Source organism: Melospiza georgiana, chromosome 6 (assembly GCF_028018845.1).
Source record: "Melospiza georgiana isolate bMelGeo1 chromosome 6, bMelGeo1.pri, whole genome shotgun sequence".
Lineage (NCBI taxonomy): Eukaryota > Metazoa > Chordata > Aves > Passeriformes > Passerellidae > Melospiza > Melospiza georgiana.
Window position 1 is genome coordinate 29,937,244 of NC_080435.1, and position 16,189 is coordinate 29,953,432.

General features: G+C 36.0%; 1 protein-coding gene across 1 annotated transcript in view; it reads left to right on the forward strand.

Annotated features, from left to right (window-relative positions):
* Window positions 1–16,189, forward strand: part of METTL15 (methyltransferase 15, mitochondrial 12S rRNA N4-cytidine) — an 80,569-nt gene that overhangs the window by 26,471 nt on the left and 37,909 nt on the right. The window contains 1 exon segment of the mRNA XM_058026410.1: window positions 4,369–4,505. Coding sequence (XP_057882393.1) covers window positions 4,369–4,505 — 137 coding nt within the window.

The following is a 16,189-nucleotide window of genomic DNA, read 5'->3' on the forward strand; positions in this document are numbered from 1 at the left end:
ATGGTGAGTCACTGCAGGAGAAATTCATGTAATAATCTTTCCCAGTATTTATAGGACCAGGAGGATAAAATGTCATTTAATTTCATTTGATTAAAAACTAGTAGGCAAGAGAGAAAGAGGAAGGAAAAAAATAAATGATGCATCTTTTATTTCAGGCGTGAAAGATGGAAGGAATATGTAAGAAGCATATTATGGAGCAGGATATTACAGTGATTAATTTCTAATCTGACCAATGCTCCAAAATGGTCATGTTAATATCATAATCATTCTATTTGATAACTTAAGGTGATAGTTTTGGTTTTGTTGTGCTTTTTTTTTCAGATCCAAGATGCAGAGTGTAGCTTTTGAGTGGAACAGCTGGATTATGAGGAGGTGGATTGTGGAGGGATAGAATGTAAGAAAATAAAGATAGTGCAGAAGGTAGTCTTACACCTGAGGAGTTGCAGCTGTACCAATCACCAAAGATTAGGAACAGGCCTGCCCTTAACAGGCTACAGCTGTGTCCAGTGAGGATGAGTGCTATGAAAGAGTGGGGTAGCTGGGTGAGAAGGGAGCTGGAGTTTCCTGGTTGTGCTGTGAAGGGAGTTGGAGTCAGTGCTGTGAGGAGTTGACCTTGAGAAATCACCAAGGAGGTACGGAACTTTTGCAATAGGATGACAGCAGTGGATGTGGATTAAATCTTGTGCTCTCAGGTTAAAGACCATGGCTGGTGTTGCTTAAAGGTTTGGGGTGGTGTGTGTTGGTTCTTTCAGAAAGGGGAATTCAGTGAGTTTGTGTTCATTCACAGCTTGGGTTCTTCACTGAAGCTTCCCAGGGCTGTCACAATGCTGGGAGTTTGTCACTGTGCCATGGCACAACCACCCCATTCTCTCTCTTCTCCACCTTGCAATGCCAATGTTTATTTTGGTTTATCTTCAACATGTGCTGTGTGGTTTGTTAAAAAGCAGGGTGTGTAAAGGACTTGTCAACCTTAAAGTGTATCAAATTGAAAATGAATTAAAGCAGAAGCAGATGTCTGTGAGGAAAGGTAAGACTGTTAAACAAAATATAAGTGTTCTTGAATGAGCTAGAACATTGTGGGAATCCATAAAATCAGAGGGTTTTGAGAAAGCTGCAAAAGGCAGGCCTCAGAGACAGCAGAACTGTGATTGGAGCTAAGCAGCAGCCATGAGATTGGTCAGCAGAAAAATTATGGTAAGGAGAAAAGCAAGGACAAATAGAATGATGGTCTGTGTATTAATGCTTGTCTAGAAAAGCTCCCCAAGCTACAGAAAAGTTTATCTTAGAAGGTATTAGGAAGTTTGAAGCTTAATAATGGCGCTCTGTGCTTTGTGTTTTAAGGCTTACAAGCAGGTATCGTATTTGAAATAAGCAAGCAGTGTTTAACCAAAGGTATGTGTGCTTATAGTGGTTGGATAGAACTGCTGTCAATGTGCTTTTGCTTTGTGTGATTGGTCAAAAAACTTCTAAAGTGAGTTGTAGCATTAAGTTCTTGATATGCTGCCTGGGATTTTAGCTTGTGGCATCTTCCCATTGTCATAACCATGGAATGAGAGTGATGCTGGAAAATAAACCAGCTCAAGGCACGTTCACAGCATTCCTGTCCTGTTTGTAAACATCTTCAAAAATTCATCTGGAAATAAAAATCTCAGTGTTATGTGTTGCTTAAAAAGCAAAATTGTCTGGAAGCTTGGCCAAAAAGGTCCCTAATTTATTTTTTCATGTTCTGCTGTTCAAACCTGATGGAACCAAGGACTTTGTAGGAGTGGTGGTGAAAGAAGCATCACATGTGTTCAGTACTTTGTAGAGATGACCAAAGAAGAGTCAGATGTTTAGAAGACAAGCAGGCATGCAAGAAATAAATGAGTAGTTAAACATATTAGTGGGAAAAGGCTATTTTCTGGAAAGTCAATTTGCTAGTGAGTTTAAGTGGAATAAAATTATTATTTCAATGTATTTTATTTTAAAGATAGAAGTAGGTCTTCTGACACTTCGTATCCCTTCCGTGACTCTTCCTGCCAACACTGTAGGTCTGTTTTAGGAAATACTGATTTTTTTCAAAGTTTTCATCCTAGTTTTGTACCTATGATAAAGAACAAGAGCATTTGTTTGTTTTTTTTAAAGAAAACAAGACAACCAAACCCAACTATGAAGATGTGACTCATGCTGATGAAACTTTTTTTTTTCCAAGAGGAATTATGATGTAGTTTAGGTTGGTTTTGATTGTAATGTGTTGCTGCACAATAAGTGTAATCCTAAATGACACTTGGGACTGCTGTGATTAAGTTTTTGAGTGCATTTCTGAGTGGGTTAATCTTATGCAAAAAAAAAAAAAAAAAAAAAAAAGCTGGTTTTAATTTTCTGTTGCTCCTCCACATATTTCTAAAGGGATTTTCTAAATGGATTTCCCTACAGAACTAGAATATAAAAGCTAGAGGTTTATTGCTTATGTACATTAGTTCTGGTAAGGATTAAATGGAAATAACTTGAGTGGAAATCAAAGCATAACATATATACCCTGGAAATTTTAAAAGTAATTTAGGAGAATTTGTATTTTAGATATTTAGCTACTCTGGATTTTTATTTTAGTTTATTTTTAGGATTCTTATTTTAGTTTTCTAAAATGCATGTTCATTTTTACAATTTGCTAAGCGAAATGCAGAGTGAAAAATTACATTCTTATATTCATTTTCATTGAAGGATGATAATAAAAAAGTAGCTAATTCGCTTAATATCTCACTCAATAGCCAGTGTTGCATTTTTATGAGTATAGTAGAAGTAACAGTACAATGCAAAGAAAACCCAGAGTGATGGGAGTCTTTAATAAGAAAGCTTCTCTGAATCTTACAAGTATGTGAGAACTTAGAGAGAACATGCTTGGAGTTTTTAGCATATGCAAGTATATTTAAAATTTAGCTAAATTCTTATGTTCAGTTGAGTTAAAGAAACAACCACATTTTTTAACTGCTTCAGTTTTGTGTTTATAAATTGGTTTCAAGGAGTATGCTTTTGTTTTTGGCAGAAGATAAATCAGAATGCTTAAATAGATTGTTTAGAATGGATGATGTGTTCTCTGTAACACAGATTTGTCTTACAGATACTGTTTACAAAAAATTATGGGTCTGTGCTTTATTTCTTCATATGAGTGATGCAACTTAATATTGGGTGATCACCCACTAAATTTTGTTTCCTTCATCAAGTTTGTAAAATATTGTGGGAAATTTTTGCTTCTAGAACATAAGCTTAGGAAATGTGATAGTATAGCATGAAGAAATTGTGTTAAATAATTGTTTCAGGCACAGTAGAGTTAGATTATTAGTCTCATAAGTGTCTTATTTATTTTTTGGGGAGGGGAATTTGATATAGAAGTCTTTGTTTTCTAAAAAATGGTTCTGGATATTTGGGTCTTCATTGCCTTTGATTTTCTGTTCTTGTCCAATGGAGTTTGTGGTTGAACCTTAGCTGTTCTTCATTGCCTTTGAATTTCTGTTCTTATCCAATGGAGTTTCTGGTTGACTCTTAGTTCTTCTTCATTGCCTTTAAATTTCTCTTCTTATCCAAAGGAATTTTTGGTTGAATCTTAGTTCTTTCAAGAGTTAGATTGAAAAAATTCACTTAAAAAAATGCTTTTACCCTTGGGCTCTATAATTTGTGAGAATAAGTTTAGTTCATATCAATTTCTGCAGAATATGATTGTAACTGGTAAGTAGTTTTCAAAACCTGTTTCACATAAAAAAATAATCTGAGAAGTGGGAAAAAATCCCCATGCAAATATTAATATTAATATTCAAGTATATGGAGAATTTGTTTTTCAGGTGTAGCTTGAGTTTCCCTCAACAACAGAGATCAGTTCAATCAGGGCTGAGAGAAAAGATTTATGGCAATAGCAAGGTGCAGAGAGGCAGTGACATTTGTACTTTGGTTTAGATATAATGTACTTTGGTTTAGATACAAAAACAATAACAATCCTTTTCTTTTCTTTTTGCTAGTATGTATTCCTTAGACTAAAGAATTCCATTAAGAGGTTTGGGGGTATTTCTGTTGTTGTGTTTTTGGGGGTGTTTTTGATATTTTTTTGGGAGGGGCGGTTTTTTGGTTTAGTTTGTTTTGGTTTTGTTGGGGTTTTTTTTTTGGTGCTTTTATTTGTTTGTCTGTGGGTGTTTGGTTTTCTTTTTTGTTTTTAGTTTTGTTACGGTGAGAGGTTATTTTTTGCAGAATTGCAATGATGTCAGAATACAAGAAACAATTCCAGAAAGGCAACGGTGTGTTTTCCTCTAGTACACGAGGGGGATTTCAAACTTAAGTTCTGCACCATCCATCAGTTTGTCAGTGCTCTGAGGTGAAAGTGTTTGTGTTTTCCCTCCCCAGTGTTTCCTGGATATGACATTTGGAGCTGGAGGTCACACAGCAGCTCTCCTGGAGAGAGCCAGAGACATCACAGTGTATGCCCTGGACAGGGACCCCACAGCTCACAGCATGGCTCAGCAGCTGGCAGCAGCCTACCCGTGAGTTATCTCCTCCTGTCCTATAAAAATGGCTGGGATAAGGCTGGTACTTGGGTGTTTTAGCAGTAATTTAATATATTTTTATATATTATAATATAAAATAATATATGATAGAAAAGATAATATAATATACAATACAGTATATTATATAATATAATTATATTATAATATATTATATATTACACAATATAATATATTGTATATTACATATTATATTACATATTATGTTATAATATATATTATATTATACAGGCATAATATATATTATATATTTTATATAATATGTATATTATATTATATATATTATATATTTATAACTGTATATAATATAATATATAATACAATGTATTATATCATATCATAACACAACACATAACACAACATAATTTTATGATATAATTATAGTATTAAATATAATATATAATATGTATATTATTTTATATATTATATAATAAAATATAGTATATAAAATATAATATATAGTATAATATATAATATATATAAAATATATATTATATATTTTATAGTTTTAATGTCTTGTTGTGGAATAGTGTTCTGTGCTGTGTGCACCCTGTTGAATAGGAGATGATCCAAATCAATTTGTTTGTGAGAGCATGAAGCTGCTTCTTGGGGTTTTGGAGTTCAACGTGTGTTTTGTGGGTTTCATTTTAAGCAAGCATCAAGTAGCTGATTTTATATTTAAAAGGGGGTTTTAAAAAGATTCATGTGTTCTGTTTGCCTTGAGATGGTTCTGATTGCAAATAGCACAAAAACATATCTTGGTGGTATGAATTTCACAAAAATGATGGAATAATAGGTCTTAAAATAATTAGGTCATTTAAATATGGATTATGAATATTTTAATTTTAAAAACCTCAAAATAATTGTAATTCAGTATTGGGTTTGCTAAGTATTTTGCCACTGGCTTGAGAAACTACTGAACAATTTAATAAGCTGCAATTTCTGTGTATAGCTTATGCTTCAATTTTCTTTTTAAATAAGAGTGCTGAATTTGCTAAATGAACAATTGCTAAGTGCAAATTTTCACATCTTTTTTAGTTATGCAAAGTTATTGCTCCTTTATTTAATTCGGGAAAGAACCCACTCAGAACATCAGTGCATTGGTGCAAAAGTGTGCAATATATGGAGTTGAATGTGAGCTTTTCAGAAAGTGACATTTTCAGATCTGAAAAAATGTGTAGATACAAAATTAAATAATGCGAAGTAGTCAAGACTTCAGAAATTTAGGTGAGGTAGTAAGGAGAGAATATTCATTGTCAGGTTGAAAACGTTATTTCAAAATGAGCTTTAAAATGAAGAAAAGCAAATATTTCCAGTGAGAAGAGATCTGGAAGAGGCAGATGAAAAACCACCTGGTTCTTCAGTCATGTTTCCCACAAAAAGAGGAGTTCTGGGGCAGCAGTAATATTTAAGCCATGCAGAAGGTGTTCCTCAGCTTTTCTAAGATAAAGGGCTAAACTATGCATTCCTTTCAAGTGTGTTGGACAGAGACCCAGTGGGAGAAATGCAGGCATGTGCATAGCTTATTTTCTAGCCATCTTGCTCTCTAAGACCACTTGCATCTATTTCTCCCAATTTTCAGTTCTCTCTGGGCTGAAGTGACATGCAGTGTATACTTACAAATTTGTGGAATGCCTCTCCCCTCCGTTATTTCTCCAGAGAATGCTCTTTTTGACAGAATGCTGTGGAGAGTATTGTCAAGTAAAGTCCATTTTCTTTTAAGCTAAGCCTGCAAACATGTTCTGCCAAGTGTCATGGGAGTTGTAAAGTCTTCTGTTCTTTGTGTCATGGAAAAAAAACCCCAGTCTTTTAGAAACATTACCACAACATAAACCAACAATGAACAGTCCTGTGAGTCGGTATAAGTTTATCTCAAAGAACCCTCTGCAAACCTGGATGTGAAAAGTTCATTTTCCAGATAGATGAGGACATTTGACAAGTGTTGGGTGCTTTTCTGACAATAATTGACTCCAGTAATTTTCTGCTTGCTTAGAAAAGATGAACTTTGCATAGCAGTTGATGTAACTTATGATGGTTTAATAGACAAAGGAGGTCTGGGTCTAATTTTTGATGCTGGTGTTTACCTTAGTGGATGCAAGTTATCCTTAGAATGAAGTGGATCCTTAAATAACATGGTGTTGGTGAAAAATCTTGATCATTGAAAGATGACTGCATGTCACCTGGATATAATAATATAAGCCATATTCTTCTTTGCTCTGGTGTTTTTCCCTCATTTTCTGTCCTTCCTATTGGAAAGAACAGGTGAGTCCTTGTTCATAAGGTAAATACTATCTTTTCTTATAATGGTTTGTGTTAGAATTTATGGCACAGCAATGTTCTATATGTGCTAACTATAAACTTGCTTTCCCTGGGAAGTCAGTTGCATAAACCATTGTCAAATTAAGAGGAGAAAGGAGGCATAAGGATATAATTTATAAACAGGTAAAGCTGGTGCTTGCTTACAAATTAGTTGAGTATAAGGGATTTATTTCTGAGATATAGAGCTTTAATAAATGGATATTTTTCAATATTTGTTAAAAGATAGTTGGTCTAACATTATGGGATTTTATTGTCTATTTTCTGCACTGTGTTAGAAACAAACCTTGCATCAGTTCAGTTCAAATCCATATGGGCATCAAAAGCTTGGGGATTTGATCCAGGAGACATCTGTGTGTGGTCAGGTCTGTTCTCAGGTGAAAGAGCAGCCTGGCTCACCAGGGAGCCACAGAAATAGTTGTGCTACCTTAGGAATGGCAGTGGCAGTCTGAGAGAAATGTGGGGCTGTCCCTCTGTGAGAGGCAGTGCCCTCCATGTACCTCACTGAAAAACTGCAGCACAGGGCTGGAAACATCCTCCACTTTCCAGATAGTTCTCCACCTCCTCTTTGTGGCACTCCTGTTCAGGGAGAGGTTGTTTGACTTGCTCAAGTGCTCCTGTGCTTTGGAGATGACAGCATCAAGCTGGGGAAGAGGCTCTTGTGTACCCATCACCAGTAAAATCTGATTCTCACTGGCTGAAGCTGTGAATGCAATGGGCAAACTGACAGCCATGCTTCAGCTGAGTTTTCTGTTGCCATTTTTTCCCTGCTTAAACCAGAATGCTACGCGTGTTATTGGTTATTCTGGTTAGATGGCAGTAAACTTAGTGAAATCACATAATTCCCATGGTTACTCACTGTGTGGCTTGGATTGCTGATGGCCATAAACTAAAACACAGCGAGTGCCACCTGGACAGGAGGAGGAACTTGTGTACACTGGGGGTGCACACCTGCTGCAGGTGAGCCTGTCTGGGCAGGGCAGTTGGACTGGGTGGTCTCCAGAGCTCCCTCCAACCTCAGCATTTATTTTTGTGATTCTGTGAAATAAACCCAAAGGCATTGTGGCAACAGTGGATAAATGTGGCTAAATTAAGGGGTTTTTCTATATTCAGAACTCATAAATGAAATCCTCCATATATTTAACTGAAAGACAGCTGGAGTAATAAGTCACTGGAGGAGAAAACTGAGGAAAACTACATTTGATGTTTGCACTTTAAATGTGCCTCTCTTTTTTGCTAGCGGTTTTATCATAGCTGAAATCTGAAGAGGGCAGAGGAATTCCAGCTGCAGCTCTCACATTCATTTGGTGTTGCTGCTTATTATTTTTATTTTTTTTTTAAACATGTAGTGCTGCTTTAATAAGGCAAAAATGGGTCAGGGTCTGTTAGATATTCAGTGTGTGGGTGGGAATCCTTTGACGTGCTTTCTGGGGAAGCCACCAACTTGGGAATTGCTGCTGAGGATGCAGGAGAAGAAGATAAAACTCAGGCAGTAGCACCAGATATTCCAAATAAACCCTATCACGCCCACTGAAAGGGCTGAAAGAGGCTGGAGAGGTGGCTGAAATCTGGCCATTAACCAACAGCATGGAAAATTTTTAAGTATGAGGAACTCGTGCAGAGGGGAAAAAAATGTGTACTTTGTAATTCTCTGAGCAGAATGAGAAATTGTGCCCCAAAAGTATGGATAAATAGTATAGAATTCATCATTAAATTTTAATGCCTTTTTTTAAGGTAAAGTGATTTTGAGGTGTGGGCGTGCTTGTGGATTTTGCTTTCAGAATTATACAAAGTTTGCAGGGAAGAAGTGATAGATCAGCTGGGCATTGTATGCTCTGGGGAAAATAGATTTTTTTTTTCCAGTTCTAGAAAAAACAGGGTTTTTTTAAATTTTGATAAGCTTTTTTATGTGCTTATGAGTCGCAGCTGAGTATCATACATTGGTGCTTCTCTTTATTTAGCTTTTAACTGTAGTTGTATAAGGAATACAACTAATTGCAATCAAGGCATATTCATTATAATGGTGCCTTGACTGCATATAAGTATAACTTAAATAGTTATAGGGTTATTTCTTTCTAAAGAATTCTCCATGTATGTCAACATCTGGCTGTCTCCCAAATGCAGGCAAAAAAGAGAAGCGAGCTACCTTAAATATGAAGTGGAAAAAGTCAATTGAGGGTAGTTAAAAGACCCTCAAATGCCATTAACATTAAAATATTACTTTAATGGCTTCTATTTTGTTTCCCAAAACATTTGAGTAGGAAAGCCAAGCACATTTCTGTACCAAAACATAATGTCATTTTGATCTGAGTGCTTTTGAATAAGCTGCTTAATCATATTATTTTGGTAGAAAAATCTTAGAAGAGATAGGTTTTACATCAAGCGAGGTTTAGTTTTGTGGGTAACTGACATTTATCAGTTTTGGTTTAGTTTCTCTTGCAACATATCCTGGTTCCAGCCGGGTTAACTTTGGCAGCTGCCAGGAGGGGCGTGGCCAGGACCTGGATGTGATTCCCCAGCACCCCGCATCCTGGGCAGGGTGGGGAGGGGAGGGGTCTCCCTCAGGTGTGGGTGGGGAGCCTGTGGAGTTCCACATGGTCACAAATGCCTGTGTGTGAATTGTTTACCTCTCCTGTGCACCCTGATACTGGGATTGCTGCCAGTGCTGCTCATTTTCTTATTTAATTTGCTGCTTCCAGTCAATTGTTCTCAGCCCAGCCTGTGATCTTCATCTGCTGTGCCTCCAGTTCTCCTTTTCCTCCTGCTGCAGGGACAGGGGTGGCAGTGATGCCTTGGGGAGGCTGCAGGGGCAGGACAGAGCTACAGAATAAAGCAGGGATTGATTCAAAGCATCTCCTCCATGGATCCACCTTGGGCAGCACCAGAGCCCAGCCAGGGCTGCACCCAAGATGACCCAAAATGGCCCCAAAATGCACGAGCGCTCCCGGGCTCTCTCCCTGGGATCAGTTGTGCTCCATTTGCACCTTGCAGTTCATTGTCCCATTCCAGCTTTAGCCCAGGCACTCCCACCCTGCTTGTTTTCTCTCTGCAGCCCACGGGGTTTGTGCTCTGGGGCTGAGATTGGGATCATTTGTCCTTGGTGCCCAGCTGGAGCAGGAATTGTTTTGTCTCCCTGCTCTGTGCACAGAGCTCACCATCCCTGAATGTGGAGCCCAGACCCTCACACTAAAGCAGCACAATGTGAAATTATAAAAGCTGAACCCTGAGGCATCAGCCAGCAGTGGATAGTTTGGAGCACCCAACTGGGGAGTGCCATTCCCAAACTGTGCCACAATCCCAAAACCAGTCCCACAGGGAGAGAGCTCAGGATGTGGTCTGGTCCAGCCTCACACATCAGCCCCATCAGTGTGATCCATCTGCCCATGGACCTGGATTATCCCGGAGAGCTTTAGATGTCCTCAGACAATGGAGGAACAGGTCAGGCAGCTCCATTCCTGTCTGGCTGGAGAGGCTGCACCTCTTAGAGCACAGGTGGAGATCAGGAAACAAAGAAACACTCATGAGGATGAGTTGGTTTTCTTCCATCACAGTTTGTTTTTCTAGGAATACTCTGAAATGCTAACTCCTTACATGTGGGGTTTTTATTTGTTGGGTTTCTTCTTTTATTTTAGTTGGGTTTAGGATTGAAAGTATGAGATCATAGTTTGTTTTCAGATTTAAGTGTTTATTGTTTTTCTTAGTGTTACAGTTCTACAGCAGTGAGTTCTGCAGTTTTTTCATTAGTAAGGTATAAAATGGTTAATTACTTTTTGTTACAAGATTTTTTGAAGTTAAGTTATTTAAGAAATTATACTTAATTGTTTTTAAACTTAATTGATTATTTCAAGTCCGCAATGCAGACTTTTTTAATTATAAAATATTATTTAAACTTATGAAGAAGAAGGAAGATGAAAGTAAAGAAGAATAATTTGTTTCTGTTTTAAAACATCTGTTTTGCTTCATATTTATTACTATATTCTAAAGCCCTAAACTTTAGGTTTTTTACTTTGTGACCTTATCCACTTCTAACCAACTACAACCCATAATCTTAGTGCCACTAACCAACTTTGGAAGCCTCCTTTGTATCTTTAGGTTAAACGTAATGTTCTCTTCTGAGTTTGTGCCTCTCAGCACAGAAAGCTCAAAATTCTCAGTATTGAGGGTTCTAACCCTTACAGAATGACAGAACCATCGTGTAAGTAATAGAGAATGTGGTATTCATAGTCTCTGAAGAGAGAGAGACCTAATTATCTCTCCCAGGATTTTTCCCGGAGAAGGCAATGAAAATGGTAGCTTTTTCCACCTGTTTTTTTGTTTTTCCCTCCAGAAGGCTTTATAAGAACATGTTATACTTTATTTTATATACACATATTTATATTTATATATAAAAATATTGCATATCTATATATTTTATATAATATATATTAATTATATATTTATAATGTATACATATAATATTATATATTATTATATAATATTGTAATAATTTTAATATATACTATTATATACTAATATATAATATAATATTTTATATATATTATATATAATTTTTGATTATTTTATTATATACAATTGCTTTATTAAAATATATTATATTACAGTAATACTATATTAAATTACACATTAAAGAGATACTATATTAAAAGAGATACTAGAGAAAAACCCATGACTGTCTGAGACAGCCAGGACACAGCTTTGATCCAATTGGCCAAGGAATCCAAACAACCCTCAGCAGAATCCAGTTGACAAATCACTTTGTGAACAATCTCCATAACACCTTCCACACGTGCCAAACAACAGGAGCATTGAATAGAGATGGGAATTGTTTTCTTCTCTCTGTGCTTCTCCAGGAGAAGTCCTTGGGAAGTTGTGCCTGCTGCTCTCTGTGAAGAGAGCTGTGGCCACAAGAGAGGGGTAAAAGTCTCAGAAATAATTTCAAACAAGTGCAAAACCCTCTGTGTCTTGGTTAAGGAGATGGAGCTGAATGTGAGTAATTTGAGTTCCTTTTTGCTACAAATGTCCAGATCCCTAATTTATTTTTAAGGACCTGTTACCTCAGCTTGATGGACTGCAATATCAAGTGTTGCTTTAACCAGTGGTAGTTTCAGACATACTCATGATATTCTCATTCTTTAAGTCATCTCTATCAGTGTGGTATGAAAGTGCTCAGGAAATCTTTAGAGCTTACTGCTACAGGTTTTAAACTAGGAGTATTTCTAAGAACAGTTCTCTGAGGCTTAATTTGGGTTGTAGATTTTTTTTCTAAGAGGAAGAAGTGTTTTCAATACCCATCAAGTAAATAGTTACCATACTGAAATAATCTTTGCATTTTTTTGATCTGTAAAGGAGACATCAGCTTTTTCTTTCAGCCAATTTTCCTCCTTGGTTTTGATGATAAAGTTTCATATAGGTGTTTGGATGACTTAAGGACTTTCATACTACTTTTGTAACTATCTCATTACTAAAATTCTTAAATTCTAATTATTAGAACTTAAATTCTAATTATTAACACTTTATAACATATGTTTCAAAAATATTTAGAAATATCGTATAAACAGCTGAAGCATTTTTTTTCCAGATGAACAGTTGAGTTCTGGGTTTATTTTCATTACAGTAACAAGGATTTACAGTTTGATTTTTATGAAAATAATCCTTGTTTCATAAAGGACACTGACACAGTGCTGCTTTCATGTTTTCTAAAATTCAGTTTTTCATAACAGCAAAACTCTTTCTGATGGGAAGGCAGAGAGGAAGGCAATAATTTCCAATCAGGAGGTTTTTGTGGCTGCTTGTCTACATATCTTTTTGTCTAGATAAAGAGATACTACTTTCATATTCCTTAGCAATTTTGTACCAGGCTGCATATTTAGCTTATTTTTGCTCACACTGACAGTGGGAGGCATTAAAGCACTCTGCACAAATCAAGACAACATAAACTGATTTAAAATACTCCTCCTTGTATCAAACAATACAGACAAAAGTTGGTTTCATCAGTAGATAGATGATAATCATTGGGGATGGAAGACAGCAGCAGTTTCCTGTGAAGGTGGAAATTATATAAATTATATAAATGTGTGGACAAAAAGATGCTTGTCACTTACTGAGAGAAGGTCAAGTCATGCTGGTATTTAAGATAAACATATGATTTACTAAGTGGCTAAATTAACCCAAGAAAAAAGCTGATAGTCTCTGATTCATAATCTTATTTCTTCTACTTGATAAAAAGGAAAAGAAGTAACTAAATGAAAATATTTGTAAACAGATTTCTGTATCAGAACTGAGCTTCACACTTAACTATGAAATATAAAACTGTACAGAGAAATCCAGATTATTTTTCTGATTGAGTCATTGGGCTTCAGATACTGTTATTCTTAGAAGCATCAGGATCATGCATATAGGTGACACAGACCATAAAAATGAATTACTTTGACTACATAATTCTGGTTTTTCCTTGTCATGATAATAAACATAATTTGCATTTTAATTTGATTCTAGTCTTCGTGACTCAGCTGTGCCAGTTATTGTACAGAATATTGAAAGGGCTGAAAGTAAAATCAGGCACTTAATTGCTGCTTTGTATTTGGCTGCCTGAAAAATACATCAGCTTAGCTTGATCAAGAAGCAAAGATTTGGGTAGAGAGATTCCAGAGAAATTCTGTGTGAAATTCAGAGGGAATTCTATGTGAAATTCGAAAGAAATTTCCGTGTAGAATTCGAAAGAAATTTCCGTGTGAAATTCAGAAGAAATTCCGTGTGAAATTCAAAAGATTTTTGGTGTAAAATTCCAAAATCAGCAATTTGGAATGGAAGCTTCCTGTGGCCTTGCCACCACTGAATGGTGCAAATGTTTGAGACCAATATTGACTGAGTGGTGTTGACACAGAGAGATTTGTAAGGAATAATAGGGGTGTCAAATCTCACCAGCACAAACAATCTGTGTTATTGGTGCTGTTTATTCTGTCAGTGTCAGTGTGGTACGAGATGTTAGAGGCTACTTCCATTTAAATATTTAAAATCTCCTTCACCTGAGTATATTAGGGTAAGTTTTGGTTCCTTGCACTACAGACTGGACTGAGGTTGGAGAGATGTGTGAGTGGATTCCACCCCTTATGCATTCTGCTTTTAGGTGGATGTTAGCACCCAGTGAGTACAATATTAAAATTAACTACCTCCTGGCATTCAGTAGTATTTAAGCCAAAATCTGGTGATGCATGAAATTATGCTAGTACCTTTTGGTGTTCTAAATTTAAATAAGTAAAATTAATTTTCTATAGATAAGTAAAAATTATGTGTCATGGCAGAATTGAATGTGTAGTTTGTTACTTTTCCAAACAGCAGGACCAAAAATGTGTGAGTATTGAATGTTGTGTGAACAATTTGAATAATCAGTGGTGTCACTTTGTTAAATTTCATGCTGCAAGAAATCTTATTTCACTCACCATCTTGGATACTGCTCTGAGAGTATAAAGGGCAACTTTTTAGTTCAAGCTAACAAAATCTGGGTATGTAAGTGAAATTTTCTTATGCAGGAGTTTATGTCCTTCAGGTTAATCTGGCATATGTGTCAATACTAAGAATACTACTCAGCTAAGAAAAGGCTGAGTACAAAGGTTAATGCTAGTGTGGTAATGAAATTATTATCATGGTAATTATCATGGTAATGAGGGGGAACCTCACAAATATGTTTACTTTTACAGCATGCTTAAGGTAGGATTTTTGTGGTATATGTGGTTATGGTATGACTTGTGTGGTTTAAATCATCGTATTTCTGCCTGTTTGGAAAGCATGCCATGCCTTGAAAAATATTTAGATTTCCCAAAATAAAATGCATAATCAAAATAGCTTTCTCTTTTGCCTTCAAAATAACCCATTGGGTTTCAAATAGATTTTAGATTTGAAATAGACTTTTAAAACTTTCAAATAGATTAAAAATAAGATTAAAAAAGACTAAACTTTCAAATAGATTAACTAGATATTAGCTAAAATGGCTGGTAATAATGAGGAGATGATATGACCTGTCATAAAACCAGGCTTTGAGCTGGTTGTAATATTTGTTGTGTAGAACAAAGTGGATGAGACCTCTTGAGTTATTCTGGTGACAGAAAATGGGGGAATTTAGCAGAATAGAGCAGCAGACATTGGTTTTCTTGGTCTCATCTGTTTCTTTGTCTTGCAGGGTCACGTACTTGATGGACAGGGCACCAAAACTATGTCTGGAGGAAATCTTGAGTAGTATTTCCTTGGATATTTTGCAGATTAAAAAAATGGACTGAAAAGGAAATCTCTGTAGGCTTTTGGTGTTAATTTGATGTCTTTTTTCATAGCTCTTTAGTTGAGATACTAGTTTATTATAAATTCAGTCGTAGCAAGAACTGTGAATAAAAAATGTTACTGAATTTTAAAAACTTAAAATTCACTACTCCTTTTGTGCAATGACTTCATGGCTTAAAACAAGAACTGAATCTCATTGTATAATCAGGGGAATTTCTTTCAAAGGAATATTTTTCCATTTTTAATTATCATAATTAATAAGATATTAAACATTGAAAAATAGAAGTGTGCAGAACTAAAAATGTCTTGTTTTCCCCTATCTCCATTACTATAAGAAGAAATGTCCATATTTGGGTGCCAATCTGGAAGCTTCTCAATGATTTGGTGTTGCACATTTCATAGAAATAGATAAATATGTAATAAAATTATGGTACATAAAAATGTTTATGCATTAATTCTACATTCAGAGAGGCAGTGTAAACCCTTTAATTACTGAATCTTGTTTTTGAATTGTCAACTCAAAACTGGATCGTTCAGGCAGGTTTTTGTCTCTGGAAGGAAACTCTCTCCTCCTGCTAGACTTTGAGGCCCAAGTCACACCTTGATCCAATGCACCAACAGTCCTTGAATCCAGATTTTTGCCCATATTTTGTGGGTCTAACATTGCCTACCAAGGTAACAGAGGAAATGTATTAAAATGGAATTAAATATACTGTTTATCTGCTACCTACAGAGGCAGGTACTTTGTCTTAGATTTATTTAAGGTAAAACACTCCTGGATCAACCTCATTTATTTCTATATTGCCTGTTAGATTTATTTAAGGTAAAACACTCCTGGATAAACCTCATTTATTCCGATATTGCCTGTTCTCATCTTAGCTCTTCGAGTTCTGGGTAATAGTTTTCATGCAGACTTCATGCAGTGTGTAATGATGAAGGCAGCTCTGCCAGCCTGTGATTCTCTGGAAAATCCTTCTTGATGCTCTTCTGAAGTTAGGATGGCACTGGCTTTGTCAGAGTTATAGGGATTTGCCCAAAAGCTGGCAGAGCTGTGACACGAGCCGGCTCTCCTGACA